Below are 11,758 nucleotides of genomic sequence, written 5' to 3'. Positions count from 1 at the left end.
ATAAATAAATGCATGTGATGACTATAGTGTGTAAACGAGTAATTATATTTAAAATGTTTGTAAAATAGTTCATTAAAATTGTTAAAAGCAAATTCATTTTATAAAATGCTACGTTTATTTTGTGATATACTGTAGAACAAAAAATATAAAATTAACTACTGTAACATTTCTATGTAGTTTAGTGAAATTTAAATATTATAGAGTTATTTATTACAATATTATTAAAATAACATGACCTTAAACAACATGAGGCTAATTGTCATTTCGTTAAAAATCGCAAGTAATTTAAGAGAAAAATTAACATAAAGGGAAAAATCGCAAGTTCAGCAAATGTAAGTCTCGCGATAGGACCCGAGAGCCTGGTTGCCCCGGTAACGAGGCGACTCCCAAGTTTTACTCGGTTTTTAGATAAATTTAACGGTTTTACACAGATAGTGCGGGTCAGTTCAACAAGTCAATAATGTCCAGAAAAAAACAGCCAAAGGATAAAGTAGTCCAAGAGGTCGAGGAACCGCCGAAAGTCACAGGTTGGCCAAATAATGTCTGAGTGATTTAGTCATTACTCGACAAGCTAACATTATGCTATTAAAACTGTCTCTTAGTTTAAATAATCTGTATGCTTTGTAAGAAAATGACCTATATATCTTCATCACGTGTTGCGGTAGTAAATTACAACTCTAACTCTTTAGTCGTGTAAATATATTACGTTTTTTGCAAACTAGACCAAAAATCCTTCTGTTGTTCCACAGATACAAAAAAAGAGCAGCAACCTCCTGAGCCGTTACCAGCGCTGACCTTTGGTAAGCCATGACGTTATCATTTTGAAGGTTGTTCAGTCACTGACTAATAATTACCCCATCCTACAGATGATTATCACTGCACAGGAAATGTGGAGGTTGACTTCCCTATGCTTTGTTCTCTTCTAAATATGAAGGAAGTCCCACCTGTCATACGTCAAGTCCCTCCCGCTATTGAGTCTGAAGTCACATTTAAAGGTAAGAAAGTACTGAGCTGCTTCTGTTCTGGACAGAAGACAAAACACCAAAGTGTTATTATTAATCCTCAGACGTTTCCACATTTTGCCCGTGTGTTTTATTGGGAACTTTTATTTAAAACCATCAGTTTCCTTCCCCTTTATTATCAAGCTCTACTGTACTTGGCGTTGATCTATACCATGTAAGCCCAATAAAAACCTAAATTCAAAATGTAGATATCGCTAACAACACTAATTGTGCAGAATGTGTGCGTGTGTAGTGAAATGTCATTTTTAAGCTGCTGTTTTCTGATGATCAACATAATTTCCCCTACAGAAGATGAAGATTTAAAGGCGGCTGCCTTACCTTTCAGGAGTACTCCATGTTTATGCATTGAGCTGGAAAATGATGACCCCAATTGTACCAGGAAGATTAAGATTTCTGGTAAGAATTAAACATTCAAGGGACCTCAGGATCATAAACCTACTTTAAGTACTCATGCCCTTACTAATTGCATGAGTTTACTTCTCTTGTTTAAGTATTCTGATTAATTATGGCGATAAAAATGCTTAAATAGACTTCTAATTTAATTTAAGTTTATGTAATTTGCTGAAGCTTTGACAATAAACCCTATTTCCATTCACTGTGGCTCTAAGTGACCAACTCTTATGGTATATAATAGACTATATAAAACCAAGACAACTATGAGTGACCTCTCAAGGTATATATCATGTCTTACACTCATATAACCACATTGTCTTGCAGTAAACTATAAGTGACATACAAATAACTTTATGCCACCAGTCCTCAATGTAATCATAAAGCATCCCTGGTGCAGAGTTTCTAAGTTGTCTGCAACTCACTTATTTGTAGTATTAGCAAAAAGTATTTAAGCTAAAATGACTGGACATACTTTTATTATGTTATTGAATTAATAACATAGTATGCAGTATTATACATTAGGCTCCTCCTAATGTATAATACTGTTAAAAGCATCACCGTAGCATAACTGAAGTGATTTCTTTTGTTTATAAAAGTCAAAAAAACAAAGACAACAAAGCCACATATACTGAGGGCATATTTTGTAAGTAGAAAGAACCACTGGCTAAAACGAAAAGGATGAAGATGTTTTTCATACTCTTTAAGCTGTTTCACCTTTTATCAAAGTCAGTCTCGGTGTTTATTGTAGAACACTGAGATACCAACTAAAACTAAATTTAAAAAAAAAAGTGGAAGATTTTTTTTTGTTACAAATAAAAAGTTTGAACCCCAGTCAATTTGTTGAAAAATCACCTTTTGTTGGAATGACTGCTGCAAGTTTTTAGAGGTGTGTCACTTTTATAGACTGTCCATTTTCCATTCATACGTGAAGAAAACTTCTTGTTATAGGGGAAATAATCTGCCAGCAGAACTAGTACGTTTTACCAATATTCAAGAATTCTTAACTTAAAACATGCAGGGAAATTACTTTTGAGTTAGTTTTGCTTTATTTCTAGAGTAATGAGAAACTGGACGAATACTTGGTGAGATTTTGTGTTTTTGCAGTGTGGGTTCTGCAGACTGCAGTAACTATTGTCCAATTCATCCTGAATGTGCAGGATGGAAGGTGAACTATAAGATCTTCAAAGCCGTACTGAAGATGCTCCCATCCATGACCACCCTACAGTGTATTCAGTGAGTAATGAGCAGGTACAGAGGGGAGCCGAGCCCCTGCTGGCTGCTTGTTGTTTGTTAGCGTAACGTTGTCCACTGTGCTGCAGCTTCTGGCAGGCCGCTCTGTCAGATCCAATGGTAATCTCCCTCACAAACACGTCTCTGGGCTCCAACCTTAGGTGAGAGCATTCGGTGACACCGAAACTGTGCAACATTGTTTTAATTTGCAGCTCCCAGGAGACAAGTCAGAAATAGTTGTGGATTTGCAAGTCAATTTGCTCTGAAATATGCAGGATTACTGATCCATCTTGTTAACTCTGCCTTGTGATAGAGCTGTGACACTGGAGGGTAATCCGCTTCTACAGCATAGCTTCCACCTTCTGCTCACTGAAGACAGCAAGTGAGTTACACACACAAGATCCAGCCACTAACAACCCGTGCTTTTGCATAAATACGTCCAAATTCACGTCACGTCTCTTTGGTCAAGCCTCGTCCACTTGTCACTGCGGAATAATCGGATCGGAGAAGAGGGGGCTCGTCTGATAGGTTTGGCTCTCTCGACCTGTAAATCTGCTAACAAGAACCTCCTGTCACTCAACCTGGCATTCAACAATGTTGGGGATGCAGGTGCCACGCATATTGCGCAGGTATAATCTAGAGCTGATCCACATTCTCTGTGGATGTTCCCATCAGAGCTGCTGATGTGTTTTCCACCTTGTTTTCCCTCCCAGGGCCTGAGGCTGAATAATACTTTAGTCATTCTATCGCTGGCCAACAATAACATCGGAGACGCAGGAGCTGCCCATCTGGCTATGGTATCTGTTTACCTTAAAGACTTTAAATGCCAGATAATGCATTTAACTCGCAGTTAAGATGTTCTTAATCATATTCGGCTTACTGGATTAGATATTACACGATTTAATAACCCTCCAGCACTAAACATTTCCATTTTTAGACACTCGGGGAGTTAACTCTACAACATGAGGAGATTGTTGAAAGAAGAAAGATGATGCTGCACAAAATACAGGTTGGAAGTTTTGACAGCTACATTAACACACATGACTACATTTTGTAAGACCTTAAGCAGCCTAATCAAATCTTTTATTTCTCTGTTTATGGAAAAAATGTAGGATTTTTAAACATTTGAATTAATTATGATCAGAAGTACTGTTCAAAAAGTTGTAAACGTTTGTATTTCTAAAATATATACTTCTTACGATTGAAGTGCACACATTGTTCCGCTCTGATTAACTCAAGTTTCATCACAACTGCAAAGTTTAATTTATTTTCATTTTATGATCGAGCAACAGAAAAACATCTGAAAAGTGTGTTCTGCATTTTTAGTCACCCTCTTTACTCAGTACTTTGTTGAGCCACATTTTCTACAATTACAGCTGCAGATATTTTGAAGCTTTCACCAGTTTTGCACATCTAAAAATGAAATATTTACTCATTCCTTTTTGCCTGGCTGCACACACAGCATCTTTAAACATCAATTTTCATGTCAGTCACAGATTTTTACTGATTTACTTTGACTGGACAGTCAGTACTATTATAAAATCATGTATTTCATTAGCTCAACTCAATAAGTGAAAAGCACTCTATTAATTCCACAAAGAATGATGTTTTCAGTTAATTATGACTAATTTCTTTAAAATACTGCATTTAGGATTAGATTAATACATCAGACCAATTAAAAAACGGTTTAATACAGAAGTATGGCCTTTACAGGAAGTATTTATAACACCTGCTAAGATGTAGTTATTTTGAAAAAGGCACTTTTAATCTTACAAACAAGCCTCATCTGAATGCAGATTGTAGTTTTCTGAATATGACCCTTCCTTGCACTTGAAATGTAACAGCTTAACTAATATTACACAAAAGCAGTGCGTTGTGAACGCTGCAATCAATTTATTGTATCTCAACACCTAGCCTTGCTTTAATCTTCTCCATATCTTCACCTCTGACCTTTCCGCTGGACTCCTCAGACTTACATGATGCCGTTTGCTCTCTAATGTTCTCTAACCAACCTGAGGCCCTCTGATGTGTTGATTCTCTGCTTTTTGCATTTCTTGCAGTCTTCTCTCAGGGCGGATCTGGAGCAAACAGTTGGCGGCCATCTTTCTGCCATACACAGCGCTTCAAGCAAAGGGGAGTCCAAGAGCTCAAGCAAAAAAAGGGTAATATATAAATATTATAAGACTGAAAGCAAATGTTCATGTAGCCACCATAATTTAAAATCATCTAATCCTTTGCCAATATATAAATCAGATTAAAGCTGCAAAAAAAGATGAAAAAACAGCCGATACCAAAATCAAGAAGGGTAAAGAAGTCATCACTGATACGTTTCACCAGTTCCTCAGCTGCACTGTTTGGTTTCTCATAGCTGTCTTTTCAAATCTTCCCCAGGCTCAGATGGAAAGAGACCTCTAAGCAGAAATGTGAAATCTGGAGGCAAAGACAAGATGTCGTCTCCTCTAGAGGTGCTTGAAACACTTCACCGCATCTAAACATATTTTGACAATTTACAAGTTATTGTTCTCCTACACCGTTGTTTCTTTTTCCTTCAGGATAAATCAAGTTGTAACCTGATTGAGGTTTGGCAGTTGCAATATCTCGGTACAGCAACACTTTAGCTAATGGACCTGAGTGGAATTTGCCGTCTTTGTCTTCAGAATCAGGGAGAAGCTCTGGAGACAGGAAACCCCCTGCTGGTGCTGTCTGTGCATCGCAGGGACGGCGTGCTCTACATGCCTGGAAACACAACGCTCACCTCCCTCAATCTAGCAGGTCAGGTACAAAAATGTTCACATCCCAACATATTTATTAATATTTACAGAGAGGGCAGTTTTACTCTGATTATCTGAATGTTTGTTAATATAGAGTTTTTAAAGCTCCTACTCTGTGTTTAATATGTATTTTATAATTCGGTATTTGCAAAATTAGATTTTTATATATAAAAAGGAAGTTTTGAGTTTCTATTTTTCTAAGGATTTGTGATGCCTTACAAATGTATATTTGTTTATGTAGGGAACAAAATTACAGAGAAGACTCTGCCTCTGTTCCTGGCATCTCTGGAAAGACAGGAGGATGTGGGAGGAAACTTGCAGCGTCTCGTTCTGCAGGTTTGTTTTACATCTATTTGAGGGGCTGACTCTGTGTTTGCCTGTGCATAAATCTCAATAGAACAACTAAACACAGCTTAATGGGAAATTTAACATTTCCAAACATTTCTCCAAAGACTGCTACCCATCTGCAGCAGTCTTTGGAGAAGAGGCAGAACACACTCTTAAGCTGGTCAACTTGGGGACATACAACCATACACACACACACACACACACACACACCCCGAACCTAACATGGCTATATTTGGACTGTGGGAGGAAGCTGGAGTACCTGGAGAAACTGCTATGCACTGCGAGAACATGCACAGACACTTCTTGCTGCAAGGTGACAGTTCTGACAACTGCTACACTTTGTTTATTTTACAAAACAGTGTTAAAGAAAATAAAAACTTTCTTTAAATTGGTTATTTTCAATGTGGGTGATTGTTTCTTTCTGCCCAGTTTTTTCAGTTGTACACAAAATTAGTTTTTGTTTATCTTTGCTCTTCCAGTCAATTGGAATAATATTACATAGCATACAAGTAAATCAAACTGTATTTGATTTTATTTTTTAATGATATGTGAATATTTCATCAAAGTACAATAGTTAAATAAACTTTTTCCAAAATAGTTTGCATCCTGTGGTTGTAAAATTGAGGTACAAAGTGGTGAGGAGACAAAATGACAGAGGTTCAACATCTACTCTTTATGTCCTTTTTTGAGTGTTTCTCAGTAAAATTACTGACTAATTTGTTTCACCTTAATTTGCAATTTTAGGACATTATTTACTAAAATATATGTTTAACTCCACCAGGTAGTATGTACTGCAAAGCCAAGCAATTTAATTAATTAATTACCTTAATATTTTATATTTCAGTTTTAGGTATTTACATTTTTTAAATGTATTAACCAGTAATGTTTTGTCACTTAACTTCTTTAATGTAATTCATATTTATGTCTAAAAGTCTTCCTGCTCTTGGTGCCGCATCCACTTTAATTGCTATATACTCCTCTGAATTAATATTGCGGTGGATTGCTTTTGTTGTTTCAGATTTTTCAGCTGCAGCGTCCTACTTAATTCTGACAACTTATCTTTATTTTAGCAACCAACATTCACGACTATGTGAATGTGTATTTGTTATGATTTTGATGTCTTTCTCTCATGCACAGAGAAACCTCTTCCCTGCAGACGCTGAGTGTTACATAAAGATAAAAGAAATGAAGGCCCTGGCAGATCCTCTGGTCGAACAGATCTCTGGACCAACGGAAGAGGAGGCGAAGGAAACGTAGTGCTCAACAAATCTGATAAAGAAATAAATGTTACAGTACTACTTTTCTCCGAGTTTCTTTTTGCAACGCAAAAGATGAGGAAGAAAGATTAAACATTTTATTCTGGGAAAGGCCTTTGAGCAGTAACTTTGAATTATTTAGAACAATTCAAAATCAGTAGAATAGAACATCAGTAGTAGTGTCACTTTATCATGGTCTGTAGTGACATTTTCCTTGCAGTGAGGTGAAAAAACACAAATTCTCTGGGATAATATCAGTACAGAAATCAATTAGAAAACGATCAGACAAAAATGACAATCACATTTTAAATTTATCTAAACAATAGCTTGAGTAATAGGGTTTTTCACAACTCAAATACAAGTACGAATACTGCATGAATTACATTAGAAGTCTCTGATAAAAGTCTACTCATTCATTCAGACTGCTCAGTCAAAGTCCAGATCTAAATCTAACTGAGAAAATTTGCCAAAACTTGGAAGTATTTACACATTCTCTATCCAATTTGAAATAACTTCATATTCGAGTAAACATTCAAGTACTATTGTAAATAAAATTTAACTGTTATTTTATAAATAGGGAAAACAATGTATTTTTCATTGTTTTTGCATGAACTGGACTTGTAACTGGAGATCTAAAGGAAAGACTAAAACAACGCAACACAAATAATTTTTCTTCTCTTAATGTTATCCTTGTTTTAATCAACAAAAAAACCTGCATATCTAGATCCAACGAATGGTAAGTTTAAATAACCACTAAAAACTTATTCTGAATCGTCATTCTACTTACAAAATTTTCAGTAAACAACAATTTAACAGCTGTTAAAAGATGTTTTTGACCTTACCAATATGGCCTCCATGTCGCTACAATGTCGTCACGTCCGGGCTGTACACGGGAGAAGCACCAATATGAACCTCTCGCTTCCGGTGATTCCTCCTTTTCGGCAGCGGCTATTTACTCGCCAACATGCCAGTGAGTATCAGGAGGCGGATGAAATCCGTCATTTATGCTTCAAATCGATTATTAGAGCCATAGTACAGGGCTGAACAGTTTCAGAAGAAATTACTGCTTCGATTCGTGCCACTTTGAGTCGGTTTAATCCGGTCGAAGATGCTGTTTTTTAATCATTTTTCAAACCCATCTCGAGCGCGTTGTGAGACAAGATGGCTGCGCGCACACCGCAAACATGGAGCCAGTTTATCGGAGAAGCTGAATACAGACACCGGATGATAACTGTCGTTGTTTAACCTCGATAATAAGGTTTAGAGTTACCTAAACGCCCGTTTGTAGTTATGTAAACATTGATTTGTAATAAATGCGCAGAGTGTTATCTAATGTAGGGTAGGTAGGCCAAGATGTGGGCCCGAGCGGGCCAACGCAGCGATGCTAAAGCGGAGCCAGACGTATGTCGGCCTCATTTTTGGCCAAATAATTCAGTCAATATGCACTGCGTCACTCATAACGTAAATTTTACAAAGGCTACTTTTGATTTTTGAGTCCCTGCTTTTAAGTTTTTGTCTCGTGTTATGTCGCTGATTTCGTCTATTTTATTTCCTCCTTTGTAATTTAGCTCGCAAAAGACTTGTTGCACCCATCCCCTGAGGAGGAGAAGAGGAGGCACAAGAAGAAGCGTCTCGTCCAGAGTCCCAACTCCTACTTTATGGATGTCAAATGTCCAGGTACGTGCGTCTTTGCACATCTTTTTGTAGATACAAGTAAATCAATTAAAATCAGGTTTGTAAAACTCGGGAGTTTTTTGTTTTTTTTTCTGCAGGATGCTACAAGATCACGACGGTGTTCAGCCATGCTCAGACAGTTGTGCTGTGTGTGGGCTGTTCAACAGTCCTGTGTCAGCCAACTGGAGGCAAAGCACGTCTCACAGAGGGTCAGTATCTGCACACAAACACCAGTTAAAAATGCGATATGCAAATTTCAAACTACTTCTTGTTTTTACGTTAATTAAAAGGGGCAGGATTTGAGCTGGCATTGAAATATTTATGTTGCAGTTGACTTCTTAAACTAGATACCACCAAACAAAGCTTTGAAGCTGCTGGGGGGTTTTTTAGATTTAGAAACGATACCAAAGGTCACAGGCTGTGCTTTAAAGAACCCACATTTAGTAAAGTGTTGAAACTCTTTAGTGGTTTAGATTCTGAAGCAGCTGATTTAAGTACCTAGAGGTCCATAAGTTAGAAACGGTGCTAGTCCTGTGTAAATACTCAGTAAATAACTGTTCAGTGCATTAAAAGGGCATAAAGTAGCATTCATATAGGGTGTTTATTTGTAAACTTAAATCTTTTCTGCACATTTTGGCAAAGCTTGGACTTTGATTAAAACATTTCTCAGATGTTTAAGCTTTGGAAAACATGACCATATATACATATTTTTCCATATTTGACACCCTTCACCATAGCTTAAAAATCTCATGTAGTCCTCTGGTTTTCCATCTGTTTGCAAAACCCCCATATTTTAAAATAACAAAGACTGAGTTCTCAGGTACATTGTCTGTTATAGTAAATTAGTTTTACATTTTTCTATGAAGAGTTTGCCAAGGATTATTTGTCACAGTTTTTCCGCACTGCTAAGTGACTGGACTTCCTCCTTCGTGGTTTTCCAATCTCATTCCAGTGCCAGATTAACCTCAGTTTGCAGAAGGGTTGAGCTCCAACCATGGCTTCCCCCTTTCGAAGGCTGAGGACAAACCAAATGTACCTTTGTAGACTTAAAAATATTCCAGTAAAACCAGGACAGATCCTGATCAGCAGCTCTACGCCACACAATAGCCGTGCCCAGTCGGCAGTATTTCTGCTCGGTGAGGCTCCTCTTTTGTCAGCGATGGGCTAACGTGTCGTTTCCTCCGGCAGGGTGCTCATTCAGGAGGAAGCAGCACTAACTGTTCTCCCTGAAGCTGGTGGGGAGAGGATGGGATGGACCGGTTGATATTAGCGTCTCCTGCCTCCGGGACGATTGCGACAGCGGGACCTGTGGTCCCGACTTGAAACAAGAAGAAGAAGACAGGGGTCGCGTTTCCACTGCTCATGTTGACCAATTGGTTGTTGCTGTAACTCCACCCTCCAACCCCGTCTCTCTTAATAAAATGTTGTTTTGGCTAAATCAAGGAATCACTGTGTGGTTCTTACTGCATTTCTACTTAGTTTATTGATTCATATCTTGTAAACTAAAGCTCTGTATTTGGTAAAGTTAATTTCTGTAACACTTGGAGGGATGTACATAACACTGACATGATGCTGTAATGAACATGAATGTTTGACAATTACTATCATTTGTTAATTAATGACACTTTTAACAAAGTTGCCTTAAAAGTGTTGACCTACTGAATGACAATAAGCATAAACATTCATAAATACTTCATGGTTATGATGCTGTCATGTCAGTCTTGTGAACACACCTTAAAATAAAGTGTTATTTTCTAAACTGGGTCTAAGTTAGCATCACTACTAACTCCATAACGTGACACTAGTATTGACTACACAGTGTCATGAGTTCAGCTTTACTGAAAATTTGGCATTAGAAATTATTTAAATGCAGAAATTTAGGCCGAATGGTAAAATTTCCACATACAGCTCTAAAAGAAATTAGACCACTGCAGTGAACCACACTGAAAACTTTCTGGTTATTCCACCAAATATTGAATCCTGAACTCTTCTTTAGTTAAAACATTAGTATTGTTGTTTCTAAATGAACATGAACTTGTCTTCTTTGAATTATTTGAGGTCTGAAAGAACTGCATCTTTTTTGTTATTTTGATCATTTCTCAGTTTCTGCAAATAAATACTGAATATTTGCTTGGAATTTCAGAGACATGTCAGTTTCTACAATAAAATAACAATGTTCATTTTACTCAAACATATACCTTAAAAAAGTAAAATCTGAGAAGATAAATCTCATCAGTAGAAGGAATTCATGAAGCGCTGATTTTATTATAAATTAGTGGGTCAACATCAGCAGATGATGTGACTTCATAATTAAATCCTGATCCAAAACTTCACACTGAACCTTAAACAAGATTAATATTGTGCCTTTCCAGGTTAAGGGACCTTGCTTTGCAAATTAAGTGTGAAATATACTTTAATTCTTTACATTTCTAGTTCAAAAGTGGATTATTAAAGTTAAAGCAACAGTTGCAGCCTGTATATACCTGTAGTGGCTCTTTAATTAACAGCTCCAGCCTCAGTCTGCACTATGAATCTTCCTCAAAATTCTTGAATGTTTGGCTTCACAATCCTGTCAATGTTGTGGTTATACCAGATTTTTCCTTCCACTAAACATTCTATTAATAAGCTGGTTTACATGACTTTGAATAGTATTTTTTTTTAGCAATTATCTTCCAAATTGTGGAGGGTGTCAAGACAGCAGTTTCACCAAATATTTATTTATCTGTATTTTGTTCTGTTGTGATATCTTTTCATTTTCCAAAGGTCTAAATTTTGGGTTTTCATTAGTTTGAATGAAGCCAACTTTTTGAAGTTGTGCAACAAATTAACTGGTGGATGATTTTCAAATTTATGCCAGCAAAGCTGCTCTGAAAACTGAAAAATGTCTTTAACAAATGAATGAATGAATCTTTTTGGAAACATTCACAAAAGTGTTGCTTTATAATTTTAGAAACATAACCCAAAAAGGTGAATCTATTCTACTGAAATTCAAAGAATGTTACTTAAATAGACATAAAAATATATAAATTTGAGTTTATATAGTCATGTTGCATGCTTTTAACAC

The 11,758-nt window shown here is 36.8% G+C and overlaps 2 protein-coding genes and 1 non-coding gene across 5 annotated transcripts; all 3 read left to right on the top strand.

Moving 5' to 3' along the window:
• Positions 1 to 353: 353 nt before the first annotated feature.
• On the top strand, positions 354 to 7,067 carry lrrc71 (leucine rich repeat containing 71). 3 transcript variants are annotated; one of them, XM_028036784.1, is made up of 17 exons: positions 354 to 527; positions 750 to 800; positions 867 to 995; positions 1,311 to 1,418; positions 2,573 to 2,648; positions 2,735 to 2,806; positions 2,959 to 3,027; positions 3,115 to 3,274; positions 3,359 to 3,442; positions 3,583 to 3,654; positions 4,706 to 4,807; positions 4,899 to 4,950; positions 5,037 to 5,110; positions 5,198 to 5,224; positions 5,303 to 5,417; positions 5,658 to 5,752; positions 6,902 to 7,067. In XM_028036784.1, the coding sequence occupies exons 1-17, from the start codon at positions 461 to 463 to the stop codon at positions 7,019 to 7,021; spliced, it is 1,473 nt and encodes a 490-aa protein (XP_027892585.1). In that variant the 5' UTR covers positions 354 to 460; the 3' UTR covers positions 7,022 to 7,067. The 3 variants fall into 3 exon arrangements, with proteins under 3 accessions (XP_027892585.1, XP_027892587.1, XP_027892586.1); XM_028036786.1 differs by lacking the exon at positions 2,735 to 2,806; XM_028036785.1 differs by lacking the exon at positions 5,198 to 5,224.
• A 791-nt stretch (positions 7,068 to 7,858) lies between these two features.
• On the top strand, positions 7,859 to 10,136 carry rps27.1 (ribosomal protein S27, isoform 1). The gene is made up of 4 exons (XM_028036787.1): positions 7,859 to 7,990; positions 8,589 to 8,697; positions 8,793 to 8,903; positions 9,883 to 10,136. The coding sequence occupies exons 1-4, from the start codon at positions 7,985 to 7,987 to the stop codon at positions 9,909 to 9,911; spliced, it is 255 nt and encodes an 84-aa protein (XP_027892588.1). The 5' UTR covers positions 7,859 to 7,984; the 3' UTR covers positions 9,912 to 10,136.
• Positions 9,592 to 9,721, top strand: LOC114156697 (small nucleolar RNA SNORA35). The gene has a single exon (XR_003598007.1). It is a non-coding gene; the product is annotated as a small nucleolar RNA SNORA35 (small nucleolar RNA).
• Positions 10,137 to 11,758: the final 1,622 nt, after the last annotated feature.

The sequence above is a fragment of the Xiphophorus couchianus genome, chromosome 13, assembly GCF_001444195.1.
Source record: "Xiphophorus couchianus chromosome 13, X_couchianus-1.0, whole genome shotgun sequence".
NCBI lineage: Eukaryota > Metazoa > Chordata > Actinopteri > Cyprinodontiformes > Poeciliidae > Xiphophorus > Xiphophorus couchianus.
This window is presented reverse-complemented; position numbering and strand designations above follow the sequence as displayed.

What these genes read in the sequence shown, in the direction of transcription:
- lrrc71 (XM_028036784.1), top strand. Translation starts at nt 461, where the DNA reads ATGTCCAGAAAAAAACAGCCAAAGGATAAAGTAGTCCAAGAGGTCGAG. An exon ending in TGATGCTGCACAAAATACAG is followed by an intron (nt 3,655 to 4,705) that starts GTTGGAAGTTTT and finishes CATTTCTTGCAG; the next exon opens with TCTTCTCTCAGGGCGGATCT. An exon ending in AGATGTCGTCTCCTCTAGAG is followed by an intron (nt 5,111 to 5,197) that starts GTGCTTGAAACA and finishes TTTTTCCTTCAG; the next exon opens with GATAAATCAAGTTGTAACCT.
- rps27.1 (XM_028036787.1), top strand. An exon ending in TATGGATGTCAAATGTCCAG is followed by an intron (nt 8,698 to 8,792) that starts GTACGTGCGTCT and finishes TTTTTTCTGCAG; the next exon opens with GATGCTACAAGATCACGACG. An exon ending in CAAAGCACGTCTCACAGAGG is followed by an intron (nt 8,904 to 9,882) that starts GTCAGTATCTGC and finishes TTCCTCCGGCAG; the next exon opens with GGTGCTCATTCAGGAGGAAG.